The sequence below is a fragment of the Pneumocystis murina genome (genome assembly GCF_000349005.2).
Source record: "Pneumocystis murina B123 chromosome Unknown supercont1.14, whole genome shotgun sequence".
In the NCBI taxonomy this organism is placed as follows: domain Eukaryota; kingdom Fungi; phylum Ascomycota; class Pneumocystomycetes; order Pneumocystales; family Pneumocystaceae; genus Pneumocystis; species Pneumocystis murina.
In genome coordinates, this window is record NW_017802372.1 from 47,515 (window position 1) to 65,913 (window position 18,399).

The 18,399-nt window shown below is 25.7% G+C and overlaps 11 protein-coding genes and 1 non-coding gene across 12 annotated transcripts; 7 read left to right on the forward strand and 5 right to left on the reverse strand.

The window, feature by feature from the left end:
• Positions 1–288: 288 nt before the first annotated feature.
• On the reverse strand, positions 289–1,003 carry PNEG_02856 (hypothetical protein; the record flags this gene model as incomplete). The annotated part of the gene is made up of 4 exons (XM_007876703.2): positions 289–588; positions 634–735; positions 778–929; positions 973–1,003. The coding sequence occupies 4 exons, from the start codon at positions 1,001–1,003 to the stop codon at positions 289–291; spliced, it is 585 nt and encodes a 194-aa protein (XP_007874894.1).
• Positions 1,004–1,121: 118 nt separating this feature from the next.
• PNEG_02857 (hypothetical protein) lies at positions 1,122–2,774 on the forward strand (the record flags this gene model as incomplete). Its single annotated transcript, XM_007876704.1, has 5 exons — positions 1,122–1,362; positions 1,412–1,479; positions 1,524–1,910; positions 1,962–2,284; positions 2,324–2,774. The coding sequence occupies 5 exons, from the start codon at positions 1,122–1,124 to the stop codon at positions 2,772–2,774; spliced, it is 1,470 nt and encodes a 489-aa protein (XP_007874895.1).
• Positions 2,775–2,841: 67 nt separating this feature from the next.
• PNEG_02858 (enolase) lies at positions 2,842–4,542 on the reverse strand (the record flags this gene model as incomplete). The annotated part of the gene is made up of 9 exons (XM_007876705.1): positions 4,464–4,542; positions 4,282–4,413; positions 4,102–4,230; positions 3,990–4,057; positions 3,707–3,941; positions 3,317–3,659; positions 3,120–3,273; positions 2,933–3,076; positions 2,842–2,892 (listed from the first exon to the last, which is right to left on the reverse strand). The coding sequence occupies exons 1-9, from the start codon at positions 4,507–4,509 to the stop codon at positions 2,842–2,844; spliced, it is 1,302 nt and encodes a 433-aa protein (XP_007874896.1). The 5' UTR covers positions 4,510–4,542.
• A 614-nt stretch (positions 4,543–5,156) lies between these two features.
• PNEG_05044 lies at positions 5,157–5,229 on the reverse strand. Its single transcript has one exon. It is a non-coding gene; the product is annotated as a tRNA-Cys (tRNA).
• A 781-nt stretch (positions 5,230–6,010) lies between these two features.
• On the forward strand, positions 6,011–7,415 carry PNEG_02860 (26S protease regulatory subunit 10B; the record flags this gene model as incomplete). Its single annotated transcript, XM_007876706.1, has 5 exons — positions 6,011–6,098; positions 6,152–6,550; positions 6,597–6,966; positions 7,015–7,209; positions 7,252–7,415. The coding sequence occupies exons 2-5, from the start codon at positions 6,413–6,415 to the stop codon at positions 7,413–7,415; spliced, it is 867 nt and encodes a 288-aa protein (XP_007874897.1). The 5' UTR covers positions 6,011–6,098; positions 6,152–6,412.
• A 1,276-nt stretch (positions 7,416–8,691) lies between these two features.
• PNEG_02861 (hypothetical protein) lies at positions 8,692–9,365 on the forward strand (the record flags this gene model as incomplete). The annotated part of the gene is made up of 4 exons (XM_007876707.1): positions 8,692–8,748; positions 8,792–8,825; positions 8,873–8,928; positions 8,973–9,365. The coding sequence occupies 4 exons, from the start codon at positions 8,692–8,694 to the stop codon at positions 9,189–9,191; spliced, it is 366 nt and encodes a 121-aa protein (XP_007874898.1). The 3' UTR covers positions 9,192–9,365.
• A 26-nt stretch (positions 9,366–9,391) lies between these two features.
• PNEG_04332 (hypothetical protein) lies at positions 9,392–9,985 on the reverse strand (the record flags this gene model as incomplete). Its single annotated transcript, XM_019757844.1, is given in 9 exon segments — positions 9,392–9,402; positions 9,431–9,445; positions 9,451–9,461; positions 9,549–9,623; positions 9,683–9,720; positions 9,725–9,733; positions 9,772–9,787; positions 9,916–9,923; positions 9,953–9,985. Coding segments are annotated over 9 exon segments (216 nt in total).
• A 388-nt stretch (positions 9,986–10,373) lies between these two features.
• PNEG_02862 (hypothetical protein) lies at positions 10,374–11,440 on the forward strand. Its single transcript, XM_007876708.1, has 3 exons — positions 10,374–10,606; positions 10,688–10,828; positions 10,893–11,440. Exons 1-3 carry the CDS (start codon positions 10,380–10,382, stop codon positions 11,317–11,319), a joined length of 795 nt encoding a protein of 264 aa, XP_007874899.1. The 5' UTR covers positions 10,374–10,379; the 3' UTR covers positions 11,320–11,440.
• A 402-nt stretch (positions 11,441–11,842) lies between these two features.
• Positions 11,843–14,073, forward strand: PNEG_02863 (phosphoribosylaminoimidazolecarboxamide formyltransferase/IMP cyclohydrolase; the record flags this gene model as incomplete). The annotated part of the gene is made up of 11 exons (XM_007876709.1): positions 11,843–11,861; positions 11,910–11,971; positions 12,015–12,079; positions 12,129–12,205; positions 12,250–12,548; positions 12,603–12,759; positions 12,807–13,037; positions 13,081–13,552; positions 13,596–13,833; positions 13,880–14,007; positions 14,052–14,073. The coding sequence occupies 11 exons, from the start codon at positions 11,843–11,845 to the stop codon at positions 14,071–14,073; spliced, it is 1,770 nt and encodes a 589-aa protein (XP_007874900.1).
• Positions 14,074–14,773: 700 nt separating this feature from the next.
• On the forward strand, positions 14,774–15,870 carry PNEG_02864 (hypothetical protein; the record flags this gene model as incomplete). The annotated part of the gene is made up of 8 exons (XM_007876710.1): positions 14,774–14,792; positions 14,845–14,854; positions 14,900–14,990; positions 15,041–15,164; positions 15,218–15,319; positions 15,361–15,504; positions 15,550–15,662; positions 15,708–15,870. Exons 1-8 carry the CDS (start codon positions 14,790–14,792, stop codon positions 15,868–15,870), a joined length of 750 nt encoding a protein of 249 aa, XP_007874901.1. The 5' UTR covers positions 14,774–14,789.
• Positions 15,871–16,132: 262 nt separating this feature from the next.
• Positions 16,133–17,986, forward strand: PNEG_02865 (hypothetical protein; the record flags this gene model as incomplete). Its single annotated transcript, XM_007876711.1, has 4 exons — positions 16,133–16,436; positions 16,485–16,986; positions 17,030–17,717; positions 17,761–17,986. 4 exons carry the CDS (start codon positions 16,133–16,135, stop codon positions 17,899–17,901), a joined length of 1,635 nt encoding a protein of 544 aa, XP_007874902.1. The 3' UTR covers positions 17,902–17,986.
• Positions 17,987–18,097: 111 nt separating this feature from the next.
• PNEG_02866 (hypothetical protein) lies at positions 18,098–18,344 on the reverse strand (the record flags this gene model as incomplete). The annotated part of the gene is made up of 2 exons (XM_007876712.1): positions 18,098–18,208; positions 18,255–18,344. 2 exons carry the CDS (start codon positions 18,342–18,344, stop codon positions 18,098–18,100), a joined length of 201 nt encoding a protein of 66 aa, XP_007874903.1.
• Between the last annotated feature and the right edge of the window lie 55 nt (positions 18,345–18,399).

Below are 18,399 nucleotides of genomic sequence, written 5' to 3' on the forward strand. Positions count from 1 at the left end.
AATATTATATAAGAATAACATTTATACTAAATAATTATTCTTAAGCAATAAAATATATTATACAAAAAAATAAAACGTAGAAAAATTACCATTAAGTAATCCAAAAAAAATGAAAATCTCAAAAAATAAAAAAAATCATAAGCTCATAAAAACAAGTGCATTTAAACATATATATCATTACGAAATATATAACTAATTTATATACTACATATTATAAATTTAATCTAAAAGTTATAAAACAACATTTTTAGTTAAATATTTTATATTGGATTATAATGATTTTTTTCTTTAATCATCGATAATAGAAATACCATTTTTATCAACTAGTTTTATTACAAAACCTTTTAAATCAATAGGAAGCCTCATTTTCATTTCATCTAAACACATTTTTAATAATTTTAATCCATCATCTAAAGTAATGTCTTGTTGATAATATCTATCCAATAAAGACAATACATAATAACTCCCATAACCATGACATGCATATGGAACAGTTGAAAAAGTAGAAAGATAATCTAGAAAATAAAGTTGTACCGATCTAGAAACAATATCATATCCAGCTAAAAGAAGGTTAACACCATATGGCTTCTATTTTTTTTCAAAATCATCATCAAACTTTAGTAAAAAACATACACGTGATCTCAAACTATCGGCCAACTCCTTCCAAATAAAATTAGCAACTGCTTTAGTATTTAATTCAATATCATTCTTCATTTCATAAAGCTGAACGTTTGCCTTCAAATTAATAACACTTAAATTATTTCATAATATAAAAACCTGAATATATTCTGAAAAATTTAGTACATCACCTTCCATTCCAGAATATAAAAGAAGATTATGAAGATTTAAACACTTTGATTTATCGTCTGAATCATTAAGAACAGTAATTCCCCGAACAAATGCTTTGTTCGACGCTGTAAGCACATATTCTAAAATATCAAATCATCAAAAAGCAGCATTTTTTTCCCATACCTTTTCCCTTCAATGCTAATATACAATCCATTTTTTATCATTTAAAAGTATTTTTTCGTAAAATTATCAATATTTGACCGAAACATTTAAAAATTAAGTTTTAAAAAAATATTATAGAAAATTATAAATTATGAAATAATTCATCTTTTATGGAATCATTAAATATTTGGCAGAAATTGCATCTTAAAAAAAAAGAAACTATTAATAAAAAAAGATATTTTAATAAAAACTATGATTCAGATGAAAATAAAAAAAAAAATGAAAATACTAATTTAGAAAATAATATAGAACATAATATAAATAAGTATTTAAGTTCAGATGATGAATCTATTACAAGAAAACGCCTTAAATTAGCGAAACAATATATTCAAAAAATACAAACAGAAGTAGGTATTTTTTCTTAATTTAATTTAAATGTTGTATTTATAATATTAATTAGGAGACTATGATTTTGATGCAAAAAATATTGATAAGGATTTAATATCTGAAAGATTAAACGAGAATATAGTATTCATAATTTATATAAATAGATCTTAATAATTTATCTTCAGATAGAACATAAAAGAAAGATATATCTATATATTGCAGATGATCTTGAAATTTATGAACAACCGTCATCTAATTTTATTCAAGGACATAAACTTTCAGTAACATCGGTTGATACCTATGAGAATTATATTTATTCTGTTTCTAAAGATGGTCTTTTACAAAAATGGGACATATCTGATATTAATAACCCAAAAAAGCTTGCATATGCATTAGGTGGAAAAAGAAATGATGAATCCTTTGAAGGGCATATTTCAGAAATTACAGATGTTAAAGTTAGTGGTGATGGTAATTGTGTTGTTACATGTGGAAAGGATAAACGCATTGTTGTAAGAAATTCATCAACATTAAATATCATTTGCACATTTAAACATCATCGAGGCTCTGTTTTGGTTTGTCATATTAACGTTTATTATTGTCAAATCTAAACAAATAATATACAGGCTTTAGCATTTCGTAAAGGTACAAATCAATTGTATTCATGCTCTTCAGATAGAACAATTAAATTTTGGTCACTTGATGAAATGGCATACATACAAACACTTTTTGGGCATCAGGAAGCAATTCCTGATATTGCATCACTTTCTTTAGAAAGATGCGTAAGTGTTGGCTCTAGAGATAGAACTGCAAGATTATGGAAAATTGCAGAAGAATCTCAAATGATTTTTAAGAGAGAAGATAAGAAAAATAACGAATCTCAAGAAGGAAGCATAGACTGTGTCACAATGATTGATGAAAATCATTTTTTAACTGGATCAGATAATGGGTAATTTTTTTTTTTTTTTTTTTAATCTTATATTAATAGAAACATATGTTTATGGTCTATCTATAAAAGAAAACCTATTTTTACTATATATTGTGCTCATGGTTATGATTCTTTAAAATCATCTCAATATTCAGCGGAGCTTGATACATCATTTCTTCCTTTTCATAAGCCTCGATGGATTACTTCATTAACTTCACTTCCTTACTCCGATATATTTTTATCAGGTTCATGGGATGGTTATATTAAACTTTGGAAATTATCATCCGATTTGAAAAGTTTTTCTTTAATAACAGAAAATATACTACCAATCAACGGTATTATAAATAGATTATGTGTAACTGAAAGAGGAAAAAAAGCAGAAAATGGAATTAGGGTTATCGCGGCTATAGGAAAAGAAAACAGACTAGGGAGATGGTTCAAAAATGAAAATGCAAAAAATGGAATCAAATTTTTTGAAATCAAAAGATTAAGACAAAAAACACAAACATAGTTTTTAATATATCTATATCATTCTATCTAACAAAAATGTATCAGAATCACAGAAAATAATAGATATATTATTTAATATTTTTAATGTAATTCACAGAAGCATAAACAGAATGGTTAAGCTAAATTGTTAGCCAGTATAATAAATATATTTAAATATACCTCTTCTTCAATCCTTAAAAGCTGATTATATTTTGCTACACGCTCTGAACGGCATGGAGCACCAGTCTTAATTTGACCAGTACCAAGACCAACAACAAGATCAGCAATAACAGTATCTTCAGTTTCGCCGCTACGATGAGAAACCTAATATATGTATATAAATTAATAAATAAAATATAAACAATACCATAACTCCCCAACCAGCATCAAAAGCTGTTTTACAAGCGTTGATACTTTCAGAAATGGTTCCTATCTGATTAATTTTCAAAAGCAAACAATTACAAGCCTTTTTATCAACAGCTTCCTTTATTCGAGAAACATTTGTAACAGTCAAATCATCACTATTATATTAAAGAAATAAATACAAAAAATATAATATATTACCCAACAATTTGAAACGTAGCATGTTTAGATAAATAAATCCAAGCATTCCAATCATCCTGATCAAAAGGATCCTCAATAGAAACTATAGGATACCTATTAGAAAGATCTAAATAAATATCTGCAAGTTCTTTAGAAGTTTTATGTTGAGAAGGATCGCTTTCAGGATTTTTAAAATCTAAATCATATTTTCCATTTTTATAAAATTCACTAGCAGCAACGTCTAATGCAATTTTTATTTTTCCAGTATAACCAGCTTCTTCAATAGCAGTAACAATAAGATCAAGGGCTTCATCAGCTGTTTGAATATCTGGAGCAACACCGCCTTCATCACCAACATTTCCAGCTTACAATACTAATTTAAAAAAAAAAAAAATAATAAAAATTCCCTACCAGAATGTCCATATCTCTTTTTAGAAAGCTTTTTTAAAGCAGAATAGACCTCAGAGCCTTGCTGCATAGCTTCTTGAAATGTAACAGCGCTAGTAGGAAGAATCATAAACTCTTGAAAAGCTAACCTTCCACCAGCATGTGATCCCCCATTAAGTACATTAAAATATGGAACAGGAAGAATAAATGGCTCTTTAGTATCAGCAATATCAGCAAAATGCCGATAAAGAGGAACACCCTAAAAATATAATAAACATAAAGCAATACATGATGAACAATCGTAAACCTTTTCAGCAGCAGCAGCCTTACAAATAGCAATGGAAACACCAAGAATAGCATTAGCTCCAAGTCTTGCTGAAAACATATAAATAAAAAAACAAAATATTTTTGTAAATTACATTTATTAGAAGTACCATCAAGATCATTAAGAAATTTATCTATAGAACGTTGATCTTTAACATCAATGCCTGCAGATAAAAGAGAAGGGGCAATGATATCATTAACATTAGAAACCGCAAGAGTAACACCTATAAAATTCTATTAATTTGTCATACATCAAAAAAATAAAAATCAAAAACCTTTTCCACACCAAGAAGAACCATTATCACGTAATTCCAAAGCTTCATGAATTCCTGTTGAAGCTCCTGAGGGTACATTTGCCCGATGAATCCCTGTTTCTGTAGTCACTTCTACTTCAACAGTAGGATTACCTAGAAAATTATAATTTAAAAAAAATCAAACCATAATATAATATCCATACCTCGTGAATCATAAATAGATCTTGCATGAATTTTAAGAATTCCCATAACTTTTTTTAATAATACTATGTTTTAATTTTCAGCGATATTTTTAATTGTAAAAAAATCCAAAAAATTAACACATTAAAATATCGCTATTAAATATTTTGTCTTAAATATTTCATACTATTTATTTATAGATAAAATAAATTTAATACAATAAAATATAAAATTAAAATAACCTAAAATCAAAAACAATATGATTAATGTTTTGCAATTCCATCAAATTGTTTTCATAAAAATATGAATTATTAATAAAAACTTGTATTAATATCTTGGAAATTAATATAATTGGAGGTATTTTTCTTAATCACTATATTTCACTAATTTTAACTATAAATTATACAAAGAAAATATTAAAAAAAAAATAATTTAACTTTTAAAAATGTATTTATTTTCGTTACAATCATAGTAAAATTATAAAATAAAATATTATATCATTTATTATTAATAAATTGTACATTTCAATTTATCAACATAAAAACTGTGTTTTAATAATTTTAAGATTATAATGCCTAAAACAATATAATTACATAAAAGCATTAATAAATATTATAAGTAGTGTTTTTTTACCAAATTACATTTATATACTATTTTCTTTTATACTCAACCAACACTAAATTTCCCAAGTCTTACGTTTTCAAATCGTTAAAAATAGTCCCCGGTCGGATTTGAACCAACGATCTTAGGATCTGCAATCCCACGCCTTAGCCGCTTGGCCACGGAGACACTGCTTCGAAAGCTTACTGAATAGAAAAATATTACTTTAAAAATTTAATATTACAATAATTTTTTTATGGTAAATTTCATAAATTTTAAACATCATGATTCATAAATTCAAATTCGAGAATCTATTTTAATTGTTTACAAAATATAAAAAATATTTAAATAATATCTTCAAATATTTATTCTAAATTACAATTAAAATTTATTTCATTATATTTCAAAGTTAAAAAATCAACATTATAATCACTAAAATATCAAATATTATATAACCAAAACAGAATATTATTATTTTTAATGAAAACATTTTATCATTTAACATGAATATCATAATTTCATATTTTAATAAAACATTTTACTAATTTCTCCACATATTGAAAAGTGAAAGTCATAGTGACAGGAATAAAACACATTTAATATAATTATTTTAAATGATTTGTATTAAAAATTTTCAAAAAATATATTCTATTATTTTTTTAAATAATCATTAAAAATATCATTATAATAAAATAAAAAATACCAAAAAAACTTTGATAAAACTATATAAATGTTTTTTATTTTAAAAATTGCAGTATAATTTAACCATTTTTGTAATAAATATTTTCTTATTACAAACGAAATTTATTAAAAATACAAATTATGTATATATTATTTTGATTGTATCGTCAATATAAAGTTCAAATACAAAAAAATTGACACTTATATTTCATGGAATTATATAATAATTTAATATATATTTTAAAGCTAAATTTTGTGGTTCGATGTTTCATACTATTAAAAATTAATGGAAAACATACAACAAAAAGAGGAAGCAATAAATTCATTTAAACAAAAACTTATAGAACATAAAGAATGGGATTCAAAGCTGAAAAAATGTATGAATTTTCCTAAATAAATTAAAATTTTAATAAAAAACTAATGAGATAAGTACGCAAAACAATCGGAGAACAAAAAAAAACTTATGCAAAAACAGAAGAAGACATTAAAGCATTACAGTCAGTTGGCCAAATAATCGGAGAAGTTCTAAAACAGTTAGATGAAGGAAAATAGCGGAAACATTTTATATATGTAATTAATATAAATAGAACGTTTTATTGTAAAAGCATCTAGCGGACCACGATATGTTGTCAGTTGCAGGACAAGTGTCTGTAAAGATAAATTGAAGCAAGGGGTCCGGGTTTCTCTTGATATGACTACTCTTACTATTATGCGCATATTACCACGTGAAGTAGATCCTCTTGTTTATAATATGTCTCTCGAGGATCCTGGAAAAATGAATTTTACTAATATTGGTGGGCTTGATGAACAAATTCGAAAACTAAGAGAGGTTTTTATTTGCTAATATTTTTTTAAAGTCTTAACATTAAACTTAGGTTATCGAATTACCACTCAAAAACCCGGAACTTTTTCGCCGAGTAGGTATTAAACCACCTAAAGGTGTTTTATTATACGGTCCTCCAGGAACAGGGAAGACGCTGCTTGCTAGAGCTGTAGCATCATCATTAGAAACAAATTTTTTAAAGGTTGTCTCATCAGCTATTGTTGATAAATATATAGGCGAATCCTCCCGTTTAATTAGAGAAATGTTTGGTTATGCAAAAGAACATGAACCATGTATAATTTTTATGGATGAAATTGATGCCATTGGTGGCCGTCGATTTTCAGAAGGCACATCGGCAGATCGAGAAATTCAACGAACTCTCATGGAGCTCCTAAATTGCATGGATGGTTTTGATTATCTTGGTATATCTTTTATACATAAATTCTCATTGTATATTGTTAACATTTCAGGGCAAACAAAAATTATTATGGCTACTAATCGTCCTGATACTCTTGATCCTGCTTTACTTCGACCTGGCCGTCTTGATCGTAAAATTGAGATACCTCTTCCTAATGAACAAGGACGCCTTGAAATTCTTAAAATTCATGCACAAGATATTCAAAAACAAGGCGAAATAGATTATGAGGCAATTGTAAAATTATCAGGTATTTTCTATATTTTTTTTCTAATTTATACTTATAACTTAGATTCTTTTAATGGCGCAGATCTTCGTAATGTTATTACAGAAGCAGGCTTTTTTGCTATTCGTGATGATAGAGACTATATCATTCAAAATGATCTTATGAAGGCTGTCCGAAAAGTTGCAGAAGCCAAACGTCTTGAAGATAAATTAGAATATAAGAAAATTTGATTTATTATATTAGTCAAATACATTATACAAACTATTAATTTTAATCATTTAGCAATATAAAGCAGGTCAAAATACAAAAAGATAAATATCAAAATTAACTATATTTTACATAAAACAAAATAAGAACAGAATATTTTAATGTCTTTATATTCCATATACGAAATAAATTAAGAAATAAAAATATTTTTTTTTATTGATTTTTTAATAAGAATCCATATATACTTATTTAAATATATGAAACTAACATATAAATTATCTAATAAATAAATGCATTATATCCGATTCAAAATGTATATTCTTATAAAAATGATTTCCATTAAAATATATCCTATATTTATTACCATGGTAGGACTAACTAAACCTCCAATGAAAAAAGCTAATACACTAAATTGAAGCATTATAAACGATTTATTACTAAGAAATTAATCCAAAGAATTGGCAAGATCAATTTCAGATGAATTACTAAAAACCCTAATTGTACTATCAAATAATAATTTACCAATGAAATTCAATTGATAGTATAAGAAACAAAAGCTAAAAGAATTGAATAAAAAAAGTGCAAAAACTATATATTTTAAACAAAGATCTCGAAAATTTTAATATTCTTTAATTTAAAAATAACCTTTTTATTTAAGATAATATTAATATACTTTTACAATTAATACCCCTAAAAATGATTAATCAGAAAATCTTTCAATCTCATTATTTTTTCCGTTTGAGACCCTATCACTTTCCTTTTATAGTTAAATAGAAAACACTTATCCAATTAATTCTCTATTTCCTAAAAAGAAAATTTATTTAAGGGATTCTAATTTTATTTTCCTGCTTAAGCTTAAAACTTAATAACTTAAACTGATTTAGCACTTTAGTATTCCTTGAAACTACCCTTTTTCGATTAATATAGAAACTTAATTTTTATTATTAAAACAATATTTCCTTTAATACTTTATAAAAATCTAAATATTTATTCTTAACAACATAAAGAATTAATCTTCATTTTAGTATAAACAATATAGGTTTCATTTGATATATTTATACTTTTTATTTATTAATAAAATACATTATTTTTATATAAAAGCTCAAGAAATCCGAAACAATTCAAATTTTAAGAAAAATTATAAAATTCAAAACATCTTTATTTACTAAGTTACTTAAATTGTATTATACACATAAATACAATTCGACTATATTTCCTACATTTCTTTTTAATCCTACATTTTTCCAAATTTATTCTTGATTCAATAATTTTTAATATTATTTATCTAAACAGAAATTTATGGATTTTGGAATGAATATATTTAGAAATCACATAGGAAGCTTGCAAAATTTTCACGTATACTTTTACCTTTATTTAAAGATTTTTTAAGCTTTATTAGAAAGAAAGATTTGTCAATCTTCAGTCCTTCAAAGGTCTTTCTACTTTTTTTTTCCTAACAAAGCCTTATACATACATATAGAATTTCTTGATTTCCGAAGACTTGCATGGCCAGGAAGTATTGTTGATGTACAACAGGTAATTTTTTCTTTATATTTTAGTGTTATAAATATCATCAATAGCGTATGCGTTATAATCTTTCACGATTTTCATCTAACTATGCTATTTGCTTTGGCCTAATTGTTCTTTACTTTTTGCTTACAAATCCATTATTACTCTTTGTTCTTTTATTTGTTACAGGTGGCCTATTTGGCATAAACCGCCTTAATGGTCAAAATCTTCACATAGGATCATTTCATTTAACACCTTCACAGCTATATACAGGTAAATATCATATTTGAATTTATTTTTCTTTTTAGTAATCTCAAAAGCATTACTTATTATTGCCATTCCCCTTGGATTTATTGCTTCTCCTATATCAACAATTCTTTCCATTATTGGTGCTAGTAGTATAACTATCATAGGTCATTCTATTTTATTAGAACCTCCAGTGGCATGTGCTTTTGAAGACGGAGATGCTTAGAAGTTAATGTATATATCATTAATTTTTATCTAAAATATCCATATATTAATTATTTACTTGACATTGCTATATCTTACAATTTTTCATGCTATTATATTTTTTTTAATTCTAAACTATATAAAATCATCATTATAAAATTAAAACATTTTTTTACGAATTTCAATACATTTAAAACATTAATATAGTTTTAAGATACATAAAATCTAAAACCACACTTCTCAACAATATTTTAGAATTATTCTTATCAATACTATTTAAAAACAATGCTAAATTTATTAGAAATCTATCAATTCAAATTTATCTAAATACACAACAAAAATAATACGTCTAACTATCCACGAAATATTCTACTTCAAAAATCTTTATTATTAACAATTAAAATACATCCACATATAAACCACATAAGCGGCTACTCTAAATATATAAAATAAAATTAAAATAAATGAAAAATTATATAAGACTAAAAATATTAAAAATAAATAAAAATAAATAAAAATAAATAAAAATAAATAAAAATAAAAAAATTATATAAAATTATATACGTATACTTCTGATAAGTATAATATTCAATATTTCTACAAATAAAAGCAAAAGAAGCATCTCATAGAACATTTAATCAAAAAAATCTAAAAAAAATTTAAATAATCAAAAATTAAACTATTTTTCTACCAAATTACGAAATAGTTATGACCAAAAATTTAAATTTTCACAATAAAATTAAACATTTAAATATATGACAATTAAAATTAATACAATTCTATATCAATATACAATACTTTATTTTTTATAAACTTTTTATAATAAAACCTTTTTTAATATTTTAAAACAATATATAAAAACAGATTCTAATTAAAAATCAATATATATTTTCTTATAAAATTAGATCATCATATAAATCTTCGAAAATAACAAAGATGATTATATAGAATGTTTCATATTTTAACCAAAAGACTTAAATTTTACTCATATTTTTTTCATTCGAAAATTGATCAAATATTTGAAAGATATGAAATTTCATATATATATGGTTTTTTTAATCCATTCAATCTACATTTTTAAAATTAATGCTCAATGGTCTAATATTGATTATGAAATTTTTAATATTGTATCTTCTTTGGAAGAAACAGAAGGAAAAGGAACAACTTTTTATTCTTTTTTAGATCTTAAGAAAGGCCCAAACTCCAAAATTGATGAAATAAACAAAGCATACCGTCAAAAAGCATTAGAATTGCAGTAAGTATTCCATTAAAGCTATAAATATTCAAATCATTATCTATAGCTTTCTAATTAACCTTCCAATCTAACCAAATATAGTCCAGATAAAATTAAAGATAAAAAATCCTACAAAATTTCACAAGAAAGATTTTCAAAGCTAGGATTAATTGCAAACATTTTAAGAAATGATGAAAGTAAAAAAAGATATGACTTTTTCTATAAAAACGGGTTTCCAAAATGGTAAAAATTTATAATTATTAAAAATACAATTTTTCTCTAATTTTTTTTTTTTTTTTTAATTTAGGAAAGGCAGTGGGTACTATTATTCCAGATATAGACCCGGTTTTAGTTTTGTTCTCTTAATCCTTCTTATAATCTTTTCAAGCTTTCAGTATATAGCTTCCAAATTAAACGCTACACGTAATAGAAATCGTATAAAATACTATATTTCATCAGCAAGATACGCAGCACGTGGACGTAATATGACATATAAATCTAATTCCGGGAGAAGGAAAGTCATAAACCAAAAAACTGGACAAACATTTATTGTGGAGCCTGATAATTCCGTATATTTTATTAACGCTGATGGAACAAAATGGCTATTAGATATTAATGACATTCCACAAGCAAGATTGACAGATACGTTTATTTTTGTTTTTCTTAGATTTCTTTGGAAGCATAGCATTAAAAGAGTTTATAATTTTGCAAAAACCAAAACATACTTAACATAACAACGTAATGAAGCACAAATAACATAAGGAAAAAACTCAAGACATTCAAAAATATGCTAAATAAAACTATTTCTGTAAAACTATGTAATATACAATACAAAACATGTATCATAAAAAAATATATTTTTCTAATTTTCAAAACATTTTATATTATTCATTTACACTGAAAATATTATATATATACTTTATCCCTAAAAAATTACGTGTGCTTATGAATATTATTTAATAATATATACAATCAGGAATTGAACTTTTTTTCATCTAACATTTATCTTAAAAGTTCACCCATCACCAATTGTTCATTTCACTAAATGATATATTTACAATCATATTACGACCACAGCTTTCCTAAGCCTGATATACTAAAAAATATCAAACTTCAAAAGGGTGCTTTTTCAGATTGTTTTTTTAAGCGTTGATTTTTTTAAATTTTCGATATTTTTTTCAGAATTATGTTCTAAAATCTTTAAAATATCATTAAATCATATAATTCATTATATTCTTATATATTCAAGAACATTTAATGGAGAAAAAAAAGATAGGTACAAAAAATATCATTTACTTGATTTTTTCAATAATTACTATTTTAGCTATTTTAAGTGTTTATGATAAAACTGGACTTTTTGATCTTGTAAAAGGCTTAACACAACATGTAAATCTAAACAATATTTATGAAGTAAACTGAATCTTTTTAGAATATCAAATTATTAGGAACAGGAGGAACTTCAAAAATGATACGAGATGCAGGATATGATATCAGGTAAATTTATAAGTAAATTCAAAAAAGTATTTTTAAGTTATATAATAAGTGAAGTGAGTTCAGTTACCAATTATCCAGAAATTCTTGGAGGACGAGTAAAAACACTCCATCCACTCATATTTGGAGGTATTTCTTCAGTAAAATAATAATTCGTATTAGAATATATATAGCAATTCTTGCTCGTGATTTAGAATCAGACGAAAAAGAACTGGAACTGTTTAATATTGATAAAATCGATTACGTCATATGTAATTTGTATCCATTCAAAGAAACAATTTTAAAACAAAATATAACAGTTGCAGAAGCAATAGAAAAAATTGATATCGGTGGTGTAACATTGCTCAGGGCAGCAGCAAAAAATCATATTAGAGTTACAGTATTAAGCGATCCGAATGATTATTCTTCTTTCCTAGAAGAATTAAGAAGAGGGGGAATTTCTCAAGAATCTCGTAATAGATTTGCATTGAAGGCATATAATTTCATTATATATGATTCTCATTTAGTTTAATACGGAAATTTATAGGCTTTTTCATATACATCTGAATACGATATCGATATAACAAACTATTTTAGAAAACAATACACATCTAATCAAATGCAATTATCTCTTCGTTATGGAATAAATCCATATCAAACATCTTCAAAAGCATTTGTTCATTCTGGAAATATTCCATTTAAAGGTTTTTTATGAAATAATTACATTCAATTAAATTTAATATTTTTTTAGTACTTTGTGGATCTCCAGGATATATAAATCTTCTTGACGCATTAAACTCATGGCCTCTCGTAAAAGAACTGTCAGAAGCCCTTAATTTACCTGCAGCAGCATCATTTAAACATGTGTCTCCTGCAGGTGTTTCCATAGGCATATCTCTTTCTGAAATAGAAAAAAAAGTATATTTCGTTGAAGATATATCGGATCTATCACCTTTAGCATGTGCTTATGCTCGAGCAAGAGGTACTCTAACTACCAATTTTAATGTTCACTAAAATTATTTCAGGAGCAGATAGAATGAGTAGTTTTGGAGACTGGATTGCTTTATCAGCCAAAGTAGATTTACCAACTGCCAGGATCATTTCTAGAGAAGTTTCTGATGGAGTTATCGCTCCTGCTTATGAAGAAGATGCTTTAGAAATTCTTAAAAAAAAAAAGAATGGAAAATATTGTATATTACAAATGAACTATGATTATGAGCCTCCATTGATTGAAACTCGCCAAGTTTATGGCATATCATTACAACAACGTCGTAATGATGTCAAAATCAATGAAGAAACATTTAGAAATATTGTGAGCAATAACAAAACGCTTCCTAATGATGCCCTAATTGATTTAATTGTTGCTACGATTACTTTAAAATATACACAAAGTAATTCTGTTAGCTATGCAAAAAATGGAATGATTATAGGATTAGGTGCTGGTCAACAAAGTAGAATTCATTGTACTAGATTGGCAGGAGCTAAAACAAAAAACTGGTATTATTCTAACAATTTAAATACCTTAATAACATAATTAAAGGTGGTTAAGACATCACCCAAAAATTCTTAAATTTAATTTCCATTCGTATATAAAGAGACCAGAAAAATCAAATGCAATAGATTTATATATTCAGAATAAAATTCCAAATTCAGGGCCAGAAAAAAAACAATGGGAGTCAGTATTTGTAACAATTCCGGAACCATTGTCAGATAAAGAAATATCAGAATTTATGGAAAAACTAAACGATGTCGCATGTGCAAGCGACGCTTTCTTTCCAGTAAAAATCTTTCATAAATATCATTATTAATCTACTAACTTTTCAGTTCCCAGATAATATTAATGAACTTTCTAAATATAATGTCAAATATATAAGTGCGCCAGGAGGTAGCATTAAAGATAAAGAAATATTTGAAACAGCTGATCAATTCGGAATGGTTTTTGTTAACACAAAGTACCTTAAATCTAATTTATATTACGTAATTCTGACATATATAGTCTCCGACTTTTTCATCATTAATATAATTTTTAACCATATTTGTACATATTTTTTTCAATTTAAATTTTATCATATATATAAAAATCATTAATAAAATTTAATCATTAAAGCGATTAAGCATGTTCGAATCTTCACAATCATAAATTCATATATACTGCACTCTAAAGACTAGTCGGAATTGAGTTGTCTCCAAAATAGGGGTGCTGCACATTGCACTTAAAGACATTAACACGTCTAATCCTCACAACTGACCTCTCAAGGCTATATAAAACTTAAGCCGTATCTTTCTAATGCAGTTGTAAGCACATACTAGCGCTAAGCTCATCACGAGCAACAACTGAGGATGATTCTCCGACCTTAACCCTTCGTTTTTATGTTTTTTTAAAACATCGTATGTTCACGAAGAAGTGCAGCGTTAAAGAGTGCAATATTACATAAACTTATAAATATGACAATTCTATAGGAAACATGCTTATTCCCCTCTCTGCTTAAATTTAAATGGTTATTTCCATAGTTTTTTTATAAACCTATTAATATAGTTTTATTTTTATTTTATTTAAAGTTCATAATAAAAGAAACAACTTACTCTTATATCTCATAAAATTAATAGATTAATTTAAGAGCCATTACCTAATTATTTTCTTAATATTTCTTTAATTTATAAATTATTTTTTTCCATTAAGTTAATTTTTATGGAAGTTAAAAAAATCGTATAATAAAAATTTAAATAAATTTAAATGGTTTAAATATCCCAAACACTAATTAATATCATCTAACATTTTGATTTTATAGACATCTATAGGTGATTTTGTTGATTAAAATATCGAATATTTCTAAATGATTAAAGGCACAGGATACGATTTAAATAATTCAACTTTTAGCCCAGATGGACGAATCTTTCAAGTAGAATATGCATATAAAGCTATAGAAAATTCAGGGTACCATATAAAAATTTATAGATGATATTAAATACTAAAATTGAGCCCAGAACAGCCTTAGGAATCAAGGTTAAAGATGGAATTGTTTTAGCAGTAGAACATTTAGTACAGTCTAAATTACTTATTCCAGGATCCAATAAAAGAATTTACACTGTTGATGAGCATATTGGAATTGTAAACACTTATGTACCTATATATATTGTTGAAATTTAACATTTAGTTTAAAGGCAATTGCTGGCTTAAATACAGATGGAAAACATTTCGTTAATCGTGCTCGAGAAGAAGCAAAAAATTGGAGAGATATATATCGAACACCAATCCCATCATCGGTATCATGTTTTTATATTTAAAATATAAATTAATGAATTAGTCTTTAACTGATCGGATGGGAAATTATGTACAAGTATATACTCTTTATTCATCAGTAAGACCTTTTGGAACCTCCTGTATCATTGCTTCCATAGAAAATAGTACTCCAAAACTTTATATGATTGAGCCAAGTGGGAATTATTGGGTACTTTTCTTTAAAATCATTTTTATAAACTTAATTTAAATACAGGGTTATAATGGTGTTGCAATAGGGAAATCTCAATGTGAAGTAAAAAATGAAATTGAAAAACTGAAACTAGATGAGTTATCTCTTTATGAAGCTGTAAAAGCAGCTATCAAAATGTATAAGTTCTTAAAATTATAAAAAAAATAAATTAAAATATCTAGCATTCGTTCTACTCACAATGAATCAAAAGATAAAGAGTATGAAATTGAAGTATCATGGATTGGTCTTACAGAAACTAAAGGACAACATCAATTAGTACCAAAACACATAGTAGATACTATAATAGCAGAGCTTAAAAGTTCAGAAGAAATGATTGAAGATTAACTAAAAAATTCTGAATTGTATTTTATTTTTAATATATAATATGTATTATCAAAAATAGATAATAAATTCAAATCTTATATATTTTTATATTTTCTTTAAATGCTTTTTTTATCAATTACTTTATAACCCTAACATATTTTCTAAACATTAAGATATAAAACTTAAACATTCAGAAACAATATAAATATATCTTAAATAAATATCTTATTTCTTTCAAAAATCAAGCATTAATTACATCTGAAATATCAAGCTTTCCATAGAAATGTCAGAAAATATAAATCCTGTTTTTCAACACAAAAAAAGGCTCTTTTTTCTTAGATTTTTACAAAAAAAATCATGGCGTTATAGAAAATATATTTGGATATTTTTAAGCATTTTTTTGTTTATTATTTTTATAATTATTAAGAATGAAACTATTAATCCAGCGTTAACTTGGAAACAAAAACCGTTTGAAGAAGAAGACATTTGGAAAATAAAACAAGAACTTGTCAAGCAAGTTTTTCTTCATAGCTGGAATGGATATAAACAGTACGGGTGGGGAAAGGATCAATATAGTCCAATCTCAAGTGATATTAAAACATTGTTTTTAATTAATATACCAATTAATTTTTTAGAGAGAGGATACAATTCTATTTTACCTAATGGAGCAGGATGGATTATTGTAGATAGCTTAGATACTTTATATATTATGGGATTGGATCAAGAACTACAAGATGCTAGGAATTGGGTTGAATCTTCATTAAATTTTAACCAAGACAAATATATCAGCACATTTGAGGTAACTATTCGTATGTTAGGCGGGCTTCTTTCTGCATATTTCTTAACAAAAGATAATCTTTATCTCAATAAGGCAACTGACTTATCTAATCGAATATTAAATGCTTTTAATTCACCTAGTGGAATCCCCTATCCTAGTGTTAATTTACGTACTGGAAATGTAAATGACTTTGGAGGGTATGTTTATGCTTCAACTGCAGAAGTTGCTACTTTGCAATTAGAATTTAAATATATATCATATTTACTAAAAAGCAAACAACATTGGGAAAAAGCTGAAAAAGTAATGAAGGTTATAAAAGATAATAATCTTAAAGATGGTCTTGCACCTATTTTTCTAGAGTTTGTTATTTTCTATTGTATTTATATAAATTAATATGTAAAGTACTTCAAATGGGAAATTCCAAAATAGTCATATAAGCTTGGGATCTAGAGGAGACTCATATTATGAATATTTAATTAAACAATATTTGTTGACACAAAAACAAGAAAAAGTATACTTGGAAATGTTTGAAGAAGCAGTTGAAGGAATTAAAAAACATATGGTAAATTATTCTAAACCATCAGGACTTACATTCGTAGCAGAACTGCCGAATGGAATTGGCAATTATATTTCTCCTAAAATGGACCACCTAGCATGCTTTTTAGGAGCAACACTTGCTTTAGGAGTAACAAAAGGACTAGATCTTAAAACAAAAAAGCAGCAAAATTGGACAGAGCAGCATGAAAGTACTTTTAAACTCTCGGAAGAATTAACTAGAACATGTTTCGAAATGTACAATGTGACTGCATCTAAACTTTCGCCAGAAATTGTATATTTTAATCTTGAAGATAAAAATAAAGAAGATATTATCATTCATAATTTAGATAAATATAATGTTCAGCGTCCTGAAACTATTGAAAGTCTTTTTGTTTTATGGAGAATTACTAAAAATATAACTTATCGAGAATGGGGATGGAAAATTTTTGAAGCATTTAAAGAATACACTAAAGTAGATGGAGGATATACATCTGTACAAGACGTTTTAGTAAACCCTCCAATTCTAGGAGATAATATGGAAAGTTTTTGGCTAGTAAGGTCATTATCATTGCAATATTTTGTTTAATATCATATAGGCAGAAACCCTAAAATACTTTTATTTATTGTTTAGTCCAGATGATGTCCTTCCTTTAGACAAAATCGTCTTTAATACTGAAGCACATCCTTTTCCTACATTTGATCTACAATCATTAGGCTTTAATACTAGCTGGAAATAATATACTAGATAATTTTTAAATCTAACCAAATGTTTTTCTAACTATTGTATTTTAATATTAATACTTAAAAGGCTACAAACAATTTACAGGATAAAAACATAAGCATTCTAAAGAAAAAACATTTAAATCAATCTTCTATATCCTAATAAACATACTAAATTTATTTCAAAACAAAAAAAATCCTTCTGAATCATATTCATTTATCGATAGGACGTCCAAACCATGGAATCCATCGTTCATTAATTTGTTGAATGTGGTTAACGAATGGCTGTCTATTAAATTCTTTATGATTTAATACTTGTGCGCTCTATTTTATTATCAATATTAAACCTTAATTATTAAAACCAACTTACATCGTAAGAATATATAGCTGATCCAATACACTGAATAGGCACAATGCTTAGACTCAGCAATCCCATAATCAATGCTCCATTAAAATACATCTTATTTAAAAACTTAAAAAAATAATATTTTAATACAATATTTTTCTGATTATAA

Coding starts and splice junctions, on each gene's coding strand:
- PNEG_02862 (XM_007876708.1), top strand. CDS start 10,380: ATGAAATTTCATATATATATGGTTTTTTTAATCCATTCAATCTACATT. Junction 10,607..10,687: donor CAAAAAGCATTAGAATTGCA/GTAAGTATTCCA, acceptor AACCAAATATAG/TCCAGATAAAATTAAAGATA. Junction 10,829..10,892: donor AAAAACGGGTTTCCAAAATG/GTAAAAATTTAT, acceptor TTTTTAATTTAG/GAAAGGCAGTGGGTACTATT.